Here is a 21,886-nt window from a genome sequence, read left to right as displayed (position 1 = left end):
AATGTCACCAAATCTTTTATCAAGTAATCTACAAATGTGCAACACACAATAGAGGTAAATTTAAGGAACATTTTTCTTCTTTTGCGATAATTGAGTTTACAACAAAAGATAACAAAATTTTTCACTTTGCTACTTTTTACAATGTGCGTATCAATTTAAATAAATACCAGTGATGTGTGATGATTTTACAAAGATACAGGAGGATAAAAAAGAGAAACCAAAGATACCAGAGGGACATTCAAACTCATAGATCGATAATAAACTGACTACGCCATGGCTAAAAAAGAAAAAGACAAATAGACAAATTATAGTACACAAGACACATGCAAGACACAACATAGAAAACTAACGAACAAGCAGCACAAACTCCACCAAACAATGATGGTTGATCTCAGGTGCTCCGAAAGGGTAAGTAGACCCTGCTCTACATGTGGCATCCGTCGTAATGCTCATGTTATTACAAACCCTGAAAATGTTTTTAATCGACAATCGTGAAAAGTGAACGGAATTGTAGTAAAGACACAAGGAACATATCTGATATAATCTCTGAAACAAAAATTCCATAACGGACAACCAACTCGTGGTGGCGTCCGTAAAATTGGATGCTTAGTGCATTTTGATATTATCTTTTTCACTTTGCCTCATCTTCGAAATTTAACAGTCACCTACTTTTAAATAGTTAGAATTGCCGAACTGTTTTTCTTCATGAGATATATAGAAACTAAATCTTAATGTTAGTAACTTAATAATTCCTTACAAACTAAACACAAATAACTGATATGAATAATGAGGACGCAGTATGTGGAAATTACTTATAATTAGTCATTTATAATCTCAATTTTCTTATTATTGCACATAATTTCAAGAATATACAGTTATGAATCTGAAATAGATTGTTATCCTTTTTATATTGTTCAATTTTAAAAGAATACTAGAATGCGAATGAAAATTTCATATCCAAACTTTCTATTCAGGTTATGAAGGTAAGAGGAGAAGAAAGATGATAACAGAACAAGAATATAACAACTTATAGAACCTATTACTTAATGTTCACCTTATTATATGCAAAACCAGTCGTTTTACAATATTAATTGTGAACTAAGCAAATAAAACAAGTTATGACTCTAATCACCATGCACATGATATTTTTTGTAAACACACTACTGTTAAGACAATTATTACAATTGTCAGTCATTTGTTGATTTAGTTGAATATGTTGAGGCCCAAACAATCGTTCATAAAAGAAACAAAGGATCACTTAAACTTCAGGATTCCATATTTTCATTTTTATTTTATTTGAGAACTGTAATTTGGATTTTCCATGACTTAAACATAATTAAAATTATAAATACTTGAACATTATATATAAAACATATAATATATAAATATATAAAACTTGCCATGATTTGACAGATTCCTGGATATTGCAGACTCGATATATTGCTGAACCTTTTTACCGAGATCGTTACGTCCTGCAGTCTGCAGATATTTTACCAGTTGTTCAACGTTGTCGGCTGACAGTATGCATTTTTCTTCTAACAGCTGTACAAGATCTGTTCCTGTAACAATTTTCTCTAGAACACCCTTTCCAATATCGTTTCTTATTAGAAATTTAATGATCTTAGTATTTTCTATAAATATAAGAAAACTATGACATTGGCAATACTACAACAGATAAACTTATGACTAGTAATGAAAGAGTGATAATGTTTCATCAATTAGAAGGCAATATTTATATGGTTCTCCTTGGTTTCTATATTTTTGTAACTGTATTGCTGCGTATAATATCTTTTTAACAATCGCGAGCATTTACTAGACGTGTAAAAAATATGCATGACATTACACAACTAAAATGCCAAAGAATTTTTATTTCTGTAAAAATTTAGACCATACATGGGAATTATGAATCTTAAATTTTGGAATGTTGATAGATTCTTCGTATATAGCAATTTTTTTGCAAACTTCAAAATTCTAGACAGCAGCATTCAAGCGGCGGCTGCATATGGAATGTACATCTTTTATAATATTCCAGGGTTTGCGTTTCCTTTCATAATTTTCTTTATAGCGGGTTTCTGCTCACAAGGAAGCTATTAAACCAAGCGTTCCAATGGGCTTCTACTTGTGAGTTTGAATGTATTTTAGAATCTTTTGCCTCTCTTTCTTTTGGCTAATACCATTACAAATGATCTTAAGTTAGTAATGTCGACTTGTTTTTATAATTTCCACTTCATTTCCAATAATATCGATCCTCTTTCTTTCTTGAAAGCTATATAGAACTTCATTGGCCGATATATGAGTTCAAGAAGTAGTTATATCAAAACCGACGATATTCATTATTTTCTGTGTTAAAATATACAAATTAATAATATATTTCAATATCGATAATAAAGTACCTTTTCTTGTTTGAATTTCATAATAAGATTTTGCACTTTCGAGGATTAATATGAAAAGGGTTGTAGGGGAATATTCTATAAGGTTCAATGTATGAGGTAAAGGAAGGCTGGATAAAGTCTTTTTCCTGTATAAAGACTTCATGGTATTCGGTTATTTTTCATTATATAAGTAATATATAAAAAATCATCGTTTAGTTATATAAAAATGAAAAATTATTTAATTCAATAAACTTCGTCAAAATGAAGTAAATCTATAAGTCGACTGATACAAATTTGAAAAAAAAGTGTTTATATCTCAAATTTCAGCATACAATTTTAAGACTCATTGACGGAAAAGACTGAAGCCAACATAATTATGTACATATGTGTTCTGATGTCATGCATTTACCTGCAGATAATCCAAGTGCTATTTCGGTTGTCAAACTCCGATAACTGTCAATTACAATCGATTCCATGATACGTTTCTGAGATGATGTTATAATTTGAAGATTATGTCTAGGAAATCTACTCAAGATGTCAATGATCCTTTAATGTAAAATCCCGGTTAAACTAACGACAATTTAATTGATTCCTATATAAATTTTCAAGCGCATGCTCGACAAATATTTGGTTTTATAAGCAACTGCATGTGTTGTATTTTCTATGCAATAACTATCACAATACTGCGTCAAAGGTATGCATGTTTGACATTATCTGTATATTCTTATTTGATGACACATTTAGAAAACATCACACGTTTCATTTATTTGTACACCGTTTTTATACCGCGTGAATATATAGCTGGGTTTTTTTAGTTGTATTTGGCAAAAAGGTTAAGAATGTTCAACCCTGAATGCTTCTAAACTTTGTACATTATTTGACCTTTATAAATGCTTTTTTTATTCGAGCGTCACTAATGAGTCTGTTGCAGTCAAAACGCGCGCCTGGTGTGCAAAATTTCAATCCTTGTATCTATGATGACTGATGAGTTTATTTATACAGTCACAAGTCAATCACTTAATTCATTAAAATATTTTAACTGACTTGTGCGGCTAAATTAATGTAAATTTTAGGGTCTGGTTAATCAACTGGCTGATTAGAAGAGAGTATTTAAAATTGATGTTGAAGAGCTAAAATAAGGCAAAAAGATCAAATAAGAAGTAAACTCTGCTAGGAATACGTAGCTAACTATATACTAAACATGAACAATATCAAATATAAAACAGGATTTATTTTACACACTTGATATGATTTTATTTTATATCATTATTCAATTTAACGAGCGTTTTAAATAGAATAATGTGTTTATATGATATTCATTACAAACCTACCTTGTAGAATAAACAATCCATAATAAAATTAACGGTACCAATTTTCTTGCACAAGATGCGCATTTCGACAATACATGTCTCTTCAGTGATGCTCGTGGCCAAAATATTTGAAATCCAAAGCTTATATAAAAAACATAAGATGCGACATTTCACGAGAAGGACCTTTTCAACTAAGTGCGTCAATTCAAGAGAAAATACTTATAAAAGATAATTACTTCTTTCATTTTTTAAAGGAAGAAGGAAATGTTTGAAATTTGGAATATGAACTAAAAAGAAACCAACATTACTTACTTACCTATGTAAATGTCATTAAATCTCCTCTTTCAAACATATTATGTTTGTATTTCGTCAATTGTATTGTATGTTGACAAGGAAGTTGAAAAAAGTATTTTTATTATTATATTTAAAGGTTCATATCGGTTAAGTTTTTTAAAACATATACAAAATATATATACTAGTAGATAAAATCTTAGTTTCAAAAGGTATTGCAAATCAATACTAAAATGTCGGTGAAGATGCTTTTTGGGGTTTTCCTTTAGACTAAGTTCAGTTGGTTAATATAGTCAAATTTTGAATTTGTCAGCGTACATGGACTTCCCCCTTTTGAATTTATCTTGAAGTTCGGTATTTTTGTTAAGAAGTTGATGCTTATATGTTTGTTAAGAGTTGTAACGTAAGATTTTTTCGCGAGATATACCAAAACGCTTTCTAAATTTTAATGGTAACATAATTTTCCTGGATTAGAAGATTTAAAGAAAAGTGTCTAGTACTATCAATTTTTTTTCGTTCAGAAGTATTAAGCTAAAATATATCAAAAATTTGAAACGAAGATTTAAAAGCATATTTACATCACAGAAGGTAAAAAAATGTTTTGCTTTTTATCAATCTATAACTTTTGCCAATTCTTCAAATATTAAGAGCGCATTTTTTGTATTGAAACTAGGTTCTTTTGGGGATTTCGGTTTATATAAATAAAGCAACATAAGTATACCAGTGTTCAAAAGTCAGAAATCGATTGCGAGAAAACAAATCCGGGATACAATTAAAACAGAGAGAAACACGTCAATTATAAGAGGAAAACAACGAAACAACAGAAACACTGAAGCGCAACAAAAACAAAATGCAACACACATAGAAACGAACTATAAGAAAAATGACCATATAATTGATATTAATTTCAACACCGAAGTGCTGACTAACCACAGAACAAAAACGAACAAATAACAAACGTAGGACAGCACAACAGAGTAAAACAAAGGAACAACAGGAACACTGACATGCAACAAATAAAGAGAAAAAGTACATATAAACTGAACCACTGCCATACTACTGACGTGGTACAGGATATGTAGGAAAAAGAATACGTGATATGGTTGCCAATGCGATAACTCTTCACAGGAGGTCAAATGAAATAGACATAAAAACTCTAAGATCACCGTACGGCCTTAGATTATCTCTCTATGTTGTTTCTTATGACCTTGACTGCCTGTTAAACCCTTGCTCTGTCAGCATTGATGGTTATTTTTTTGTAAATATTTATAGATTATCGTTGATCATCTCAACGAGAGTGATTTTCTCGCTTGAGCCGGTACAGCGAAAGCGAGAAAAGCAATCGAGTTGAGATAACCAGTGATAATCTGTTAATCGCTATTTTACCTCTGACGACGTTGTCAATTTCATTAGCAACGCCACGTGCCTCCTTGGTTTCGAGTAGCATCATATAAAAACTTATCACAAAAAAAAGATCAAATGAAAAATGCACAAAATAGTGATAAAAAAGGATATATGAAAGGATTGTCAATTCGACAACTATTCTCTAGAGTTTAAATGATGAATAAAAAAATCAATTACCCTACGATTTTCAACAATGAGTACAATTCATGTCATATAGTCAGCATAAAAAGGCCTCGGCATAAAAAAAAAGTGAAACATTTTAACAAGAAAGATAATGGACTAATTTATACGCTACAAAATACCACATTTCGAATATAATAAACTTAAAAGGCAAGCTTACGAATTACAGATCGGCACATTAAGATTGTGACGGGTTAAGCTAGGTTCACACTGCCGATCAGATCAACTCGATCAACCCCGATCAAGACAAATTGCGTGATCGGGAGACTGGTCTGACTCAATCGACAAGCATGCTCGGGACAGTCTACCTTGCTCTTTATCGATCAGACTTTCTACCCGAGAGTTTTTGACATGTAAAACACATTCGAGTAAGAATCGAGAAGCAATTCAGTCGAGAAGAGATCGAGAATTTGTCGTGTAACGGTCGAATTGATCGGGAAAGGATCGTGTAGAGATCGAGTTTGGTCGGAATACAAAATTTTACCGATCAGTACTCGATCATTTCGACCTTTGCTCGACTAATGTCCGATCATTTCCAGATTAACTCGACCAATGCCCGATCGCTTCCAGATCACTTCGACTTCTATATTTATTTTATCCCAGACCAATTCGACCAATACGCGATCCCTTCGCGACCACATTCGACCACTCTTAGATCTCTACTCGGCCATACACGAGAACACATGACTGCTACACGATTCTCTAAACGTGTGTGCAGATCTGATTAACTCTCCTAACTCTGCTTCCGAAAAATATATTGGCAAATAAAGGCAACAGTAGTATACCGCTGTTCAAAACTCATAAATCCATGGACAAAAAAACAAAATCGGGATAACAAACTAAAACCGAGGGAAATGGCAACATTGTTTTAACTGTACAAAAATTCCTCCATGTACAGTACGTGTCTAAACTTTTACACGTAGAGGTAACATTTTAAAAGAGAGGCAAAACACACCAAAGGACAAAGACAGCAGTCCACATGCATAACATAGAAAACTAAAAACTTAGCTACACGTAACCCAACGAAACCTGAGAAGAACTCAGGTGTTTCGGGAGGGAAGAAAATCATGCAATTTTGGCACCGGCAGATTTTTCTAATATGAAAGAAATTGTACAATAACATTCATTATTAGACTGCTGATGACTAAGTTATCATTCAAAGTTGGTTTTTAAGAACATCAGAATTATAGTTTACCTGTTTTATGGACTAGTTTCTGTTTTGTCTGTCCGTATTTTGAGTTTGTCCAGAAATGGTTGTAGTATAAATAAAAAAGGAGACTAGTGTGGTACAATTGCCAATGAGACAGCTCGTCACCGAACACCAAATAACACAGAAATTATTTATAACAACTATAGGTCACATAGCAATCATTTTTTTTCTTCATTCGAACTTTTTGACGTAATTTCACACAAAAATGAGAGAAAGCAAACTATACACTCGCTGCAAATGCGTCTACAGTTTGTCGTTCGTCGTTTGTTAGTTAAAACGATGAATTGTCTTCTAACTTTAACATTAAATCAATTATCTAATTATATAAACGTGTTCTCGCTTATAAAAAAATTCAACACAATGTATAAAATTACTCAAATTTAGGTATCACCCTCCTTTTTTTTCATAAAAAATAACAGCTATGAAAGACAATTTGAGTAATTTTAGACAATATTTTGAGTTATGACAAGCAAAAACATACCTCTTTTTAAAATCATCTCTATCTTCATACAGTCATCTGATTAAGATGAAGAACTGCCAATAAAATTAAATATGCATAGAGGAGCGATGTCATCTGTGTCTATTTCTACGGAGGCTATTTTCCCCGCGTAATAAGTTCCAATAACAACAAAATGCGCATGCGTTTTTAACAGTTTAAACAGGGTCAGCAAACTCTGATTAAACGATGCATTTGTTTCTACTTCTGTAACGTTTAACAAACTATAACAAACTGCACACAACGTTTACCAGACTTTGGTTAGAAAGAAATGCACTCTTGATCACTTGATAGATATAAATGTAAAGTTGTAAACAATTTCAGAAAAGGTATCACTCCAGGGGATTGAAATTCTACTATTGGTAAAATTTTGAGGAAATTTGTAACATATTTGCTCTCTTGTGCAATATTGCTTAGCAAATACATGCAGATTGTTGCCATAAAGCAAAAAGAAAATAAATATCTTTAACCCTTTAAATACTGGATATCAAATCTATGAAAAATACTGATAACCTACTTATGCACAATATATGACACAAACGCTACGCTTTATTTGTAAGATAGCAAGGACAAGGGGTGGTAAAGTTTTTGTATATTGCTGTCTATTATAAGTACTAATCCAGAGACACATCTCATTTTGTCATTTTCAAAAAAGAGCAATAAAACTACCCTTACATATCAGTGTCCACTATGAGGAAGTTTTAATAAGCATTGGGTTCCTCTTTGTTGAGTAAATGCAAGTCTCGCATACTGCCCACACAGTGTTCATCGTGTCAGCCACTGCCTCACCTAGATTTCTCGGCGCCCGTTGCTGTCCAAACCATCTTCTATGCACTCTTCAATCTCCGTCATTACTATTAACCTGTTTCTCTGAGCTCTTACCACCTTGCCCACAAATCCAACTGATTTATCTCTATGTAGATATTTTAAATATATGATTTTACTCGGACCTTATACAGAATATAACCAAATAATTGGAGAAAGTGTCCAGCTAGCACACATAGCATTATAAAGGGTCATTACGCAAGAACGGCCACCCAAATTCGCATTTGATCTGTGTTTTATGGTAATAGGCATTGTGTATACGGCGTATCATAAAATTTGGTTGAGGCAAAATAAAGTTAGAGAACGGAAACTGTAATGTTTGGACGTACGTACGGACAAGGGTTAAACTTAATGACTACTCCGAAGCTGAGGGGAATAAAAACTTCGGACGTTTTTATACTAAAATTATACATACTCGACCAATTCCCGATTATCCCTACGACACATATACGATCTAGTCGATCTGGTCTGGTCGAGATCAGACTGAGATCGTGAATGGTTGATTTGGTCTAGATAGTCGAGTAAAGATCGTGTAAAGATCGTGAATTAATCGGAATTATCGAATAAGTATTCATTTTGTAGTCGGGATGAAGTCATGATGAAGTCAGTAATGAGTCGTGAAGGGTCGATTTAAGATCGTGTACAGTCGGATGGCGGTCGGGTAGAAGTCGTAACCAGACCCGACCAAGAATTTGGTTGAGTTTGATCGTGGAAATTTGGACAATCGGGATCATACAGTTGTTCTGACCGGCAGTGTGAACCTAGCTTTAAACATTATTGTGAGAACTTGAAAGAGTGAAATTATATCACAACATAAAAACAAACTGGAAAATTTATTTGAAAATGGCTTATCTGAAAACCCCGATACGAAACCAAAATTAATCAATTATTAAAAACAACAGATGTAAAACAGTTTGCTTTATCAAATTGCAGAAAAAAACATAGAAGGATTGATAAGTTAAGGGATCAAGAAACAAATATAGCACCAGTTTCTTAAACAAGTTCTGAACCGTGAGACAAAGAACATGAAGAAACGGATTATGTTTTAAATCTACTTGAACATGTTGAAACCAAAAGTAGTTTATAGGCTACTAATACGCCAATAATTCAATACAGGTAGTTGGTTTTTTCGCTAAATACAAAATGTACAAACTGTTCTTTCCTGTGGCGCTGTCTTGGGTTCTTGTTACATATAACAATAATATATATATACCTGGGAATTCTTCTGTACACCAAAATGATGTACTATGTTGGAGCTGATCCATCGAATTAAATCAAATCACAAAACTTTCGCGAAGTAAGGAAGAAGGAAGAATTCGAATAGATGAATACGTAGTACTAACAAAAGATTATATAGATTCTTTATTATTCAAAACAAACAATGCTTACCTAATTATTTACTTTTATTTTGCAATTTCCAAAATTAGAAAAAATGTCATGTTGGAATTTTTATAAACAATTCACTTAAACATGACATTTTCAGATTTAGATAATTGACTTTTCTAATAAAAGAAAACACTTTATCATGGCTCTAGTGAAAATTGGAGCATATCAAATAGATATAAACAATTGAGAGAATGATATACCAACATAAACATGATAAAATAATAACTTCAAAAATACATATAGTTTCACACCAACACTATTTGATTTAAGACAAGCAAAAGAAAAGAGGGACGAAAGATACCAAAGGGACAGTCAAACTCATAAATCGAAAATATACTGACAACGCCATGGCTAAAAATGAAAAAGACAAACAGACAAACAATAGTACACATGACACAACATAGAAAACTAAAGAATAAACAGCACGAAACCCACCAAATACTACGTGATCTCAGGTACTCCGGAATGGAAAGAAGATCCTGCTCCACATGTGGCACCCGTCGTGTTGCTTATGTGATAACAAATCAGGTAAATAGTCTAATTCGGTAGGTCACATTCATAAAAGGGAAGGGGATTGTAGTTACGACGTAAGGAACATATCCGGTATCATTTGTGAAACAGTTATTCTATAACGGTCAACCAACTCGTGGAAACTCGTGGAAACGAATTTTCGTATTTGTCAGTGTTAGTTATGTTTAAATTTAAATATTAAATTTATTTTCCAATTGTAAATAATATAGAACAGTCCAATTTACTATAATTTGTGCATATAAATGCAAGAAGATTTTGAGAGAATGTTAGCTAGACATTCGTCTTTGTCCCGCATGATGTTAGAAGTATAGAAAAACACTCATCTGTTATTTCAAAACTACCAACTGATATAATACTCAACGTAAATTTAAGATTAACCTCACTAGGATGATATAAGATAGACATGGTAAGCCTTCAAAAAAATAAACAGATCACGAAGATTGTTGTTATTTTTACAAGTGGAGTTTGCATAAAATTATCTCTTTTTTTTACGTGAATCGGTTTGGTTTCTAGATTACAAAAATTTATGCTAAACAAGCTATGCTCCTAAGATACGAATTTGATGGACTCAAACGCACCTTTGTTATATTTGTCTTTTTCCTCGGAGCATTTTTGTTGTTAATTTGCTTTCAAAATTGAAAGTTGAAATCTACCGTTTTAAATAAGCATTGTCAATGTTAAGATGACATTGTGATCTGCAAAATTATTTCCGAAATTAGAACTTTTATCGCCGCCATAAGGTTTTTAAAAGTCTGTTCTGGTTCATTGTTTATAAACCTAAATGGACCATTCTTTTATTTTGGTTCTGGAGCAAATAACTTTTAATATAATCTCCTGTAACAAACTTGAGAAATAACCAAAAGAATTATGTTTCTTTTGTTGCAAATCAGTATATACTGTAAAGACCATTATTCATCTTAAACAAAATTTCTAGTTTAGTTCGCATTCAAGCTTCTTCCGTCAAAATGTTTTATCATTTTATTCTATTTTACATTAACTTATTATGATATTTGACATGAATGTATACTTTGTAAATCACATATCGCTTCAAGCTTTAAGTTTTGAGCCAAAGTTTTCTTTTCTTATCATGGTCCTTACCTTTTTATAATTTGCAATAGACGTTTGATATTGGTGATATAAATGCATCATTTCAGAATGATGTGTCACGTACCATGTTTGGCTTCTGAACATGACATTTTAAATTTAATTACTCAACTCTCTAAATATCCCCTCAAAAAATTATATATCCTTGCATACTATTGTATCCCCTTTTAGTGTAACTAATAGTGTTGACTTGTATCATGACTCATTCCATACAATTATCAACATCTAATAAATGGGTCTAGTAATATCCCTTAACCGTATACATTTGTTTAAGATTCATGTTAAATACCTTATCAGTGCAGCATGATGTTGTCCTGTGGGACATTTCGCGCCCTTCATCAATTGTTAAATTTCTTATAAACCATTTGTTTTCTATTTTTTTGTGTCGTTTTCTGTCATTATTTATTGTAGATTGTAAAATATTGAAACGCGCATCTGGCGTATATAAAAAATTTAGTCCTGATATCTATGATGAGTTTATATCAACTTATTGTTTTAATGAGACTGTATAGATTACATATTTAATACTTGTCCTTTTGATGACATTGATGTTATGTAACAATACTATTTGGGTGGAACTTTAACGGCGTAGACCAAAACCTTGTCATACTTTTTTTACCGGTCAGATGTATTGGTCTATCTATTACAGTGTTTACAGTAAATTTCAAAAACTGGTAAAACAAATGGTACAAAATGTAGTTAGGGTGACAATAGCGATAGATTGACAGTTTACATCTCCATGTCTTTCAGATGTTTATCAAGTCACACAAACACCGCAACAAATTATAATTATGTTTATTAAAATTGAAGAAAATGTTAATTGTTGTTCAGTGGATTCATTATTATTCTTTGGCTACCAATTTTCGTGGCTTTCTTGGGTATAGGTAAACCACGAAATTAAATGTTCAATGAATGACACATTTTCTATAGGCTTGTATGCAGACATCAGTAAAACCACGATATCAAATACTAACATACAGGTTTTCTTTATCCACGAACATTGGTATATAACAAACACGCATACCGATTTGACAATTGAAAATATATCAAAATGAGATACATTTTAAGCTTGCTAAACACCCATTTTAAATTGATTCAATTTTTAAGGTTAACGAAAGCTATATAATTGAAATATGTTTGGGATACTGCATTACTATAAAGAACGTAATCTTAATCACAATGCCATTATTATTTCAAAAACAATGGCGTATGGAAGATTTGAATGTTTTTGTAGCTTCCTTATTGTTTTATTTGCACTTCCAGTTGTACAGCAACCAAGTAAGTTTAGCTTTTATAAATTAATACAGAGCTCAAGCTCCGATTCTTAATGAAATATCACTATTACGTACACGTTCTCTTATCTGTTCGAATCGCAAATGTTCAAAATAATTTCTTTTTATGCCTGAACATAACATGACGATATATATAAAAAAAAACGCGTATCTTTGTTTTATTTGTTCATGTTACATGTCCTTGTTCAGGAGACAATTATGTATTTAGTATATATTCAGCAACCTGAAATGCTTATTGTAAAATTAGAATGTTGTTATAATCTTCCTTTCTCTTCCAAATATTTATACTTAGAACCATTCAAGTCAATGCGGCTTAACCGAATTTAACGTTTGAATTCTTCCTGTAGCCGTTTCTTTCATTTGTGGACGTCATTTGTCCTATATTTTTTTGCTAAAGCTATTTAAATATTATATGCTTTGTATTTTCTAAATAACGATCTACCATGCTTAATATGAATAACGATAACATTGTTTAAGTTCTTTTAACACGCAAACTCAGCTGAAACGTTTCAAAATTCATAATGATATATACGTCATTTATACATAAATAAATTAAGGAAGTTAGCGACTGTATATATCTGCCTGAACTAAAACCGAATTTTTACTATTATAAATGTTTTGAAATGGGTGTTTACATGACATATTATCCTGTATTGTCTATTTGCTTGCAATTTGGTGTATTGGCTAGATGGCCAATACAGATGATCGACATACAATATTAGGTCAACTTTTTTGTATGGGGCTAGGAAACTGGTTAAGGGCGAGGTTCTACCGAGCAATTCCCCAGTTTAGTGCCGAGTACTAAAACTTTATATTTTTATGACATTGACCTAATTTTGTTTTTATACTGCAACTTTAGTTAATGCATTGCTAGCTATTTAAATTGGAACACAAATTTTAAGCTTATTTCCATCCCTTAATTAACCCCTGACATATTGTTCCATGATGAAATTGATATTGCACAAAATATAGCTATGTTACTATATTTACGAAATAAACCCAACCAATGCAGTATAAATATAGATAACCGTCTGTTGAATGAGGATAAACACCACAAAATAAAGACCCGTACAGTATCAGTATGAACAATTTTTGAAAATTATCATTTTTATTAAAGAAGTGTTTAATTGCTTTTAAAAGTGATATAAATTTGCGATGAATTATCCTTTTATTAGCGCGTAAATAAACCTTTTTAGTCCCTTGATTTGTTTTTACTCTAGTTTCCTCCTATCAAATTTGACGCCAAATGCCAACAGTCATGTTGAAATTCGTGGACCAGAGTGACGAAGAAAAACAAATTAGATATCCATTTGGTGCCGAGGTTTCCACACACGGCCTTTTTTCATGGCAACCATAATGATTTGTTGTTCATAGGAGGCATTTAAGTCACAAGATTATTCCCTGAAGTTAGTGAGTTGACAATCAGTTACTACAGTAAGACATGTACAACATATTCTGTAATATGTGTTTTCAATTGTTCTAACTTTGGTATGAAACAAAACGTGTGAATGCGCCCTTAAAGACAAAATCGTTGCATTAACCCTTTCTACGTTCAGTCATTATTTATACGTATAGAAAATAGAATTGTTCGTCACATGTAAATAGCCTATATATAATACAGGAAACGAAAACATTAAATTCAAATAAAATGTTCCGGTTAATATCGTATTCTCATTTTGATAGCTGATAATAAGTTTAATTCAGTGTCTTTTTATTTCAATTGAACAAATGCGGGTGTGAAACGTATATTTGTTATATGGTTGTTAACCAATTGAAAGTCGATATGAATTTTAAATAGCGTAAATGAGACAGATTATTAACATCACAAGTTACCACAAGTATGCATAACAAGTTCATGTTTTTCTACGGCTGTTTATGACGTCTTTACACTAAATTAATTGGATGTGTACTTATTGATAATTTAGTATAACATGTAAAGATGCATGATTTTTTATTTCATTGGTTGTTTGTGGCTTTGAACTAGCTTGCAGTAACTGAGAGTAGTCTCAGATCAGTACTTAGTGTTTTTTGTTGTTGTTGGGATATACAAGTACACTGTCACGTCCACTATGTGTTTATGTTAGATGTGTTTCTATTTGTATCTATCTGACGAGTTAATGCTTTTTTAACCATTTTTATAGTTCGAATCTTATGTTGTACTCTTACACCACTGTCCCAGGTTAAGGAGAGGGTTGAAATCCTGCTAACGTGTTTTATACACCCCCCTCCCAATTCTGTATATATGTGCCTGAAAAAAGTCAAGAGACTGTAATTCTGTGGTTGCCATTTGTTGATGTGTTACATATTTGTTTTCGGTATAAAAAAAAATCGAAACATAAATTAGGCCATTAGTTTACTCGTTTGAATTGTTTTACATTTGTCATTTTGGGCACTTTTATAGCTTAATATGTGGTAAAGTCTTTGCTCATTGTTGAAGGACGTACGGTGAACTATAGTTATTATTTTCTGTGTCATGAGGTCTCTTGTGGAGAGTTGTCTCATTGACAGTCATACCACATGTTGGTTTTTTTATGTATAAAAATGTCTACAAACAGTTTTTGATGAACTTGCGACACACAAAAATTAAATGTTGAGGAGACACTGCTAATATTCTGGACCTAAGACATGACTTTCATAATCATGTAGCAGGGTTCATCTTGTTCTGTATGCCCTCAAACTTTTCAATTTCATTGATCCGTCGGTAGAAGTATACATGCAAATCAACAGTAGAGTTAAAAAACAAGTGTCATATTGACTGGCATTGGTTTCACACGAGTCGTATCACATTTATATCTTATACAATTAAAATGTTATTCATCCGCATAATACATATTTAAAAGTCTATAAAAACGACCAACCAGCAAATTAACTATGTACCGGATCGTCTAGAATAGGCGATACTATGCAGATAAGGAAAAAATTATATCAGTCTAAAGATTTGCACAACGGTACTGATATAAGATGTTATAATACGAAAATGTTGTTATTAAATCGTGTTGACAAATATTTCGGCTCAACAAATGGCCTTCTTCAAGTGTCACAAGTTTTAACAATACTGATACATAATGTATGATGTATTATACATACATACATACATTATGTATCAGTATTGTTAGTCTTTAGACTGATATATATATATATATATATATATATATATATATATATATATATATATATATATATATATATATGTGTGTGTGTGTGTGTGTATAGTACTTCCTGTGATCAGTGAACCAGGTTGATTTTTTTTTATAGAATGTTAACATTGTTTGATCGGTTCCTACGTCAGATGAAGCATATCAATCAAGTTCCCTGTGACGGTACTCTCATGTGGTCTTTGAATGACTGGTTTTAGATCTTTGTTCTTAAATCATCAAAATAGGCATACGCATATTTATCAGCTATTTACCACTTAGACGCTGTCATAGACCTTAGAGATGGAAGTGATTATTTTAAAATGTATGAGGATTGTGCCTCATATCTTATCATTTGACCAAAAACGAGTAAAATTCAAATTAGATCTTGCTTTCAAATTGTATTCCCTCCCCTGTGAAATTATGAAATACGAGACATACTATCAGAGTGTTACTTACCTCCCCTATACATATGTGTATTATTCTAAAAGTATATGTTTTTGCAATAGGAAATGAATGATTTTTTTATCAATGGAGAAAATATTATTACAACAACTTTTATTTAATAAAACATGATTGAATTCTGGACCATAAAATGTAACATTTTTCGTAACAGTAAATTTATCAAAAAACATCATAACAGATACATTCAGAGGCGGATTTTTGGAAGGGAATCACTGAACCTTGAATGGAGCGGGCCCCTTCTTAGGAAGTCAGTGGGCCCCCACTTATGAAAAATTCGTACTATCTTCATATCGAAATTGTGAACGACAGGCGTCTTTCTCGTCTACATAAGACTCATCTGTGGTGCTTGAGTCCTTACAATAGCAATTATTATAAAGTCATCTTATTTACATGTATCTTAACATTGCAATTATTATAATGTTATTAAATATTACCTTAAATTTTATATTGAAGTTGTTATAATGACATCAAATATTACAATTAATTATCCTGACATTTTAATTGTTATAATGACACCAAATGCAACATATATAATGAAAACGTAATTATTATAATGACATCAAACGTAATAGTATAACAGTAAGCAGGACATGTTGCAGTTTCAATATCAAGCATACTGTTCTATATATGACAATTGAAATAATTATAATCAATTGCCACATTCTTATCTTCTGTTGTCATTTTATTAAGTCTTCTAGAGATCTAAAATGATTATTCAAATAAATTGATTATTCACATATATAGTTACAAACATGTGAGTTATGTTCAATTCTTCCTTTTTCATTTTTAGACATTATTTATGGTCTGAAAAAGAATTCATCTTTTGTAATTCTTTTTCAACTTCCTCAATTTCCATATCAATTCTTTGTAATTCAGATTGGACTCTTTTCTTATCCGATATCAGTCGATCTCTCGTTTTTTGACAGAACCGCTTTTGATAGCCATCCCTATAAAGTAATAAGAACTAAATTAGTAATATTTATGATACTTAATATAATTTGAAACACTGGAATAACGTAACTTATGGCAAGTAACAATAAAAATAAACTGAGAATAATGACTAAATTTCAAAGCATGTTCTTAATAGACCATTACCAAAAAAATGTATCCCCTTTTCAACTCACCTTGCCCAAGGGGTCGAGTGAGCTTTTCTCATCACTAAGCGTCCGTAGTCTGTCGTCCTCTGAAACAACTGGGCCAAATTTAACCAATTTTGGCCACAATCAACATTTGGGTATTTAGTTTAAAATCTATATTTCTGCAACCAAAGCATGTAAAGGTAATTGTTTATCAGGTCAAGATCTATCGGTCCTGAAATTTTCAGACAAATCGTAAAACTGTAAATAGCAATAATGTTCATCAAAGTAAGATTTACAATTAAGTCAACTTGACCAAAATGGTTAATTGACCTCTGAAGGATTTATTGTCCTTTATAGCAAATTTTTAACAATTGTTTGGTAATTTTTTGTAATCTTACAAAACTCTTCTAATCTGAACTTGGGGGGGGGGGGGCATGCAGTTTTGACTTATATCTCTGAAACAAAAGCTAAAGTATTACGATTCCATTATTTCATGCATCAATTGTAAATATAAATATCAGGTGAGCGACACACACTCCTTGGAGCCTTTAGTTTTTCTTTCGGTCGGATTGTTGTCTGTAGCTTTTTGTCTTTCCATAAAAATTATTTAGCAAATTCATACACTATTACTAGTTCGTTCATACACTGGTGATTTCTTGTATTTCCCTTTGAATATTTTTCTCTAAATTCTTTAACTCTTTTATGAATTTAACAAGGAAATAATGGAGTTAATCTGAAAAATTAAGACTTAAAATGGCATAAATCTAGCAAATAATTCGAAAAAATCCTCTTCTGGGGCTTCTTGAAGTTGCAATGAAAAGAGTTTTTTTTATCCATTTTGCAAGTCCGATGAAGAACAACAACGAAATCTTTGTTCCTTTACTCGTCTTTAATTTAGACAAGTTCGTAATTAGATTTGGTGCACTGAATCTATCAGGTCGTCCCTTCTTTTCCTAAAGCCGAAACATTGAATTTGATAGAAATAGGAATTAATCTCAATGCGAAAATTTCTCAGGTCCTAAACAAAAACTATTGAAGATATGATTGCAATGAACATTCTTTATGCATGTATTCATTCATTTATGTTTATCAAAGTTTTTAAACGGTCGCTCGATTACACCTGATGTGTATATTGGAATATTATCGACTGGTTTTTAAAGGCAAAGAAAATAATTCTTGATTCTCAATTTTTCATTCAACGTACACTTATGCAATATGTTTCGAATGAAGTCTCTTGGCATATTCTTCAACGTGTTACATTACAATCGGGTTCTGAAAGACTCACATTTTATTTTCTCATACGGGACTTTTTCAATAGGTTCTGAAGGATTGTCTCTTAACAATTTTAAAAAATCTCTTCATCAATGAGGTTCTGAATTACTTACTGTGAAGATACAGTCTGAACTCCTTTATCTTCCCTTGTTATTGTGTCATCATCACCAATAAAAGTTGAAACAGGCTTCTTATTCTTTAACAGCTGTTTCTGGTACAGAAAATGAAATAATTGTCATATCAAACGTATATGAGTATTTTCCCTCAAAAGTTTAGTCTAGGAAAAAAGATAGTGGTTACTGGCTTTAAACTAATTTTTTTCACATAAAATATATAACGATAAGAAAGTGATATTGGTACATTCGTATGGTCTGTTTGCATAATGACAGTAGGTTTTCAACTTAATCATTGTTAACAGAGATATACAAATATATAACACTGACAGTATTTGATTGTATTTCAAAATGTTCAGCAACCCCATGAATATATTTTCAGAATCCGACATGTATTTTTGTTATCCAACGAAGTTTTTCATTAGAAAACTGAAAGGTATACTTTTCATTTCAAGAAAAAAAATACGTACAAACTTGTTTACTAACTATCTGATGATCATGGAAGAAGGTCGTTTAATAAACCGACGAAAGTTCATTCATCCTATATATATTAATGTTATTTAAAAGTACACAGACATCATTTAGTACTTACAAAATTTGAAATTTAGAAATAAATATAACATGAAATGCAAAGGCAGTTCCTCGAAACCGGCATTACATATAACAATCACTCTTAATTTTACAAACAGACGAACCAAATGTTCTTATATCTATACTGTTTGGTATACGACAAAACTATTTAGATATAAGAAGATGGTGTGCCAATGAAACAACTCTCCATCCTAGTCACAATTTGTAAGTAAACCATTTTAGGTCATAGTACTGTTTTATTCAATCAATTCGCAACAAATGTCAATGCGTAGGTAAGTTCAACATGTGATGCTTGAAGTGACTGTCCGTTAACTATATTTACCTTTTAGATCCCTTTATATAAATTTTTACCTTTAATTACATTTTAAAATTAGTACAAGAGAAGTTATTTAACGAAATTAACTTGTTTTCTTTTAATTGAAAGTTGCAAGATAGTCAGCTATTTCATTAAAAATGTACCTGGATTGGAATTGAATTAAGGTATAGGACACTACTTTATCACAACTGAAACTACCTCTAAATTCTGAAAATGTTATGTTTATTTACATTTATTTACATTTCATGCCTTTTTGCCTTTTGTTGCTTGTGTATGGTTAGATGTGTTTGTTAATACGATTTCACAGCTAAATATTAGGTGTTAATAAACTTACCAAACTATAGTCTATCTTTTTAATTTCATCTTCAAACAGTGCATCAGCTCCTATCCGACGTTTTATATCGAACAATATTTGCCTGGCATCTGTCAATTCATCAGACTTAGGAAATTGTATGCAACATTCAGCATAATGAATAACAGCCCTTTGATGAAATCGAGTGAATCTTGTATTATTACTTTCAAATTCGCGATCGTATGCCTTTTTATAATGATATTTTGCTTTCTTTATATTTTCGTCTGTTTGGGTTCTTATGAAAAGTTTGGCAATCTTTAAATGGATTCCAGACAGAGCTTTCCATGATGTCATGTCATTTATTTGACATTCTAATCGTTTTGCAATGGCAATAGCTTTCTGTAAAAGTTCCTTCTTTTCTGGTTGAACAGCTTTGGCTAATTTTTCATAGCATTCCATTTTTAGCGTGTCTGTCATTACTGAGTGAAAAAGACTCGATTCCCCAATGCGTTTAACAACTCCGAATTCAGTGAATCCCTTCCCTTCAATGCCTTTGTCTATGTTGTCTAATAACCTTATAGCTTCATCAAGTAGAGTAGGAAACTTTTCATCATCAAAAATTGAACGTGCCATGTACATAATGCCACTTCGATGGGTAACAGGACTAAACACTGGGCAAAACATACGAACTTGTTTTACCTCAGGACCTATAGCCTGAGTACTAGTCATATGTACAGACTCCATGTGTTCCACAGTTTTTGATGAACTTGCGACACACAAAAATTAAATGTTGAGGAGACACTGCTAATATTCTGGACCTAAGACATGACTTTCATAATCATGTAGCAGGGTTCATCTTGTTCTGTATGCCCTCAAACTTTTCAATTTCATTGATCCGTCGGTAGAAGTATACATGCAAATCAACAGTAGAGTTAAAAAACAAGTGTCATATTGACTGGCATTGGTTTCACACGAGTCGTATCACATTTATATCTTATACAATTAAAATGTTATTCATCCGCATAATACATATTTAAAAGTCTATAAAAACGACCAACCAGCAAATTAACTATGTACCGGATCGTCTAGAATAGGCGATACTATGCAGATAAGGAAAAAATTATATCAGTCTAAAGATTTGCACAACGGTACTGATATAAGATGTTATAATACGAAAATGTTGTTATTAAATCGTGTTGACAAATATTTCGGCTCAACAAATGGCCTTCTTCAAGTGTCACAAGTTTTAACAATACTGATACATAATGTATGATGTATTATACATACATACATACATTATGTATCAGTATTGTTAGTCTTTAGACTGATATATATATATATATATATATATATATATATATATATATATATATATATATATATATATGTGTGTGTGTATAGTACTTCCTGTGATCAGTGAACCAGGTTGATTTTTTTTTATAGAATGTTAACATTGTTTGATCGGTTCCTACGTCAGATGAAGCATATCAATCAAGTTCCATGTGACGGTACTCTCATGTGGTCTTTGAATGACTGGTTTTAGATCTTTGTTCTTAAATCATCAAAATAGGCATACGCATATTTATCAGCTATTTACCACTTAGACGCTGTCATAGACCTTAGAGATGGAAGTGATTATTTTAAAATGTATGAGGATTTGTGCCTCATATCTTATCATTTGACCAAAAACGAGTAAAATTCAAATTAGATCTTGCTTTCAAATTGTATTCCCTCCCCTGTGAAATTATGAAATACGAGACATACTATCAGAGTGTTACTTACCTCCCCTATACATATGTGTATTATTCTAAAAGTATATGTGTTTGCAAAAGGAAATGAATGATTTTTTTATCAATGGAGAAAATATTATTACAACAACTTTTATTTAATAAAACACGATTGAATTCTGGACCATAAAATGTAACATTTTTCGTAACAGTAAATTTATCAAAAAACATCATAACAGATACATTCAGAGGCGGATTTTTGGAAGGGAATCACTGAACCTTGAATGGAGCGGGCCCCTTCTTAGGAAGTCAGTGGGCCCCCACTTATGAAAAATTCGTACTATCTTCATATCGAAATTGTGAACGACAGGCGTCTTTCTCGTCTACATAAGACTCATCTGTGGTGCTTGAGTCCTTACAATAGCAATTATTATAAAGTCATCTTATTTACATGTATCTTAACATTGCAATTATTATAATGTTATTAAATATTACC

At 31.8% G+C, this 21,886-nt stretch overlaps 1 protein-coding gene and 1 long non-coding RNA gene across 2 annotated transcripts; both read right to left on the bottom strand.

Moving 5' to 3' along the window:
• Positions 1–1,406: 1,406 nt before the first annotated feature.
• LOC143056929 (uncharacterized) lies at positions 1,407–3,865 on the bottom strand. The gene is made up of 3 exons (XR_012972568.1): positions 3,704–3,865; positions 2,782–2,918; positions 1,407–1,631 (listed from the first exon to the last, which is right to left on the bottom strand). It is a non-coding gene; the product is annotated as an uncharacterized LOC143056929 (long non-coding RNA).
• A 12,615-nt stretch (positions 3,866–16,480) lies between these two features.
• LOC143055852 (uncharacterized) lies at positions 16,481–20,425 on the bottom strand. Its single transcript, XM_076228904.1, has 3 exons — positions 19,706–20,425; positions 18,465–18,562; positions 16,481–16,947 (listed from the first exon to the last, which is right to left on the bottom strand). The coding sequence occupies exons 1-3, from the start codon at positions 20,405–20,407 to the stop codon at positions 16,794–16,796; spliced, it is 954 nt and encodes a 317-aa protein (XP_076085019.1). The 5' UTR covers positions 20,408–20,425; the 3' UTR covers positions 16,481–16,793.
• Between the last annotated feature and the right edge of the window lie 1,461 nt (positions 20,426–21,886).

This window comes from Mytilus galloprovincialis, chromosome 13, assembly GCF_965363235.1.
Source record: "Mytilus galloprovincialis chromosome 13, xbMytGall1.hap1.1, whole genome shotgun sequence".
NCBI lineage: Eukaryota > Metazoa > Mollusca > Bivalvia > Mytilida > Mytilidae > Mytilus > Mytilus galloprovincialis.
This window is presented reverse-complemented; position numbering and strand designations above follow the sequence as displayed.

Excerpts from the sequence above, each read along its gene's own strand:
- LOC143055852 (XM_076228904.1), bottom strand. The coding sequence starts at position 20,407 with ATGGAGTCTGTACATATGACTAGTACTCAGGCTATAGGTCCTGAGGTA. Across the intron at positions 18,563-19,705 it reads AAAAGATAGACTATAGTTTG|AAACAGCTGTTAAAGAATAA; the intron begins GTAAGTTTATTA and ends TTTCTGTACCAG. Across the intron at positions 16,948-18,464 it reads GTTCAGACTGTATCTTCACA|GGATGGCTATCAAAAGCGGT; the intron begins GTAAGTAATTCA and ends ATTACTTTATAG.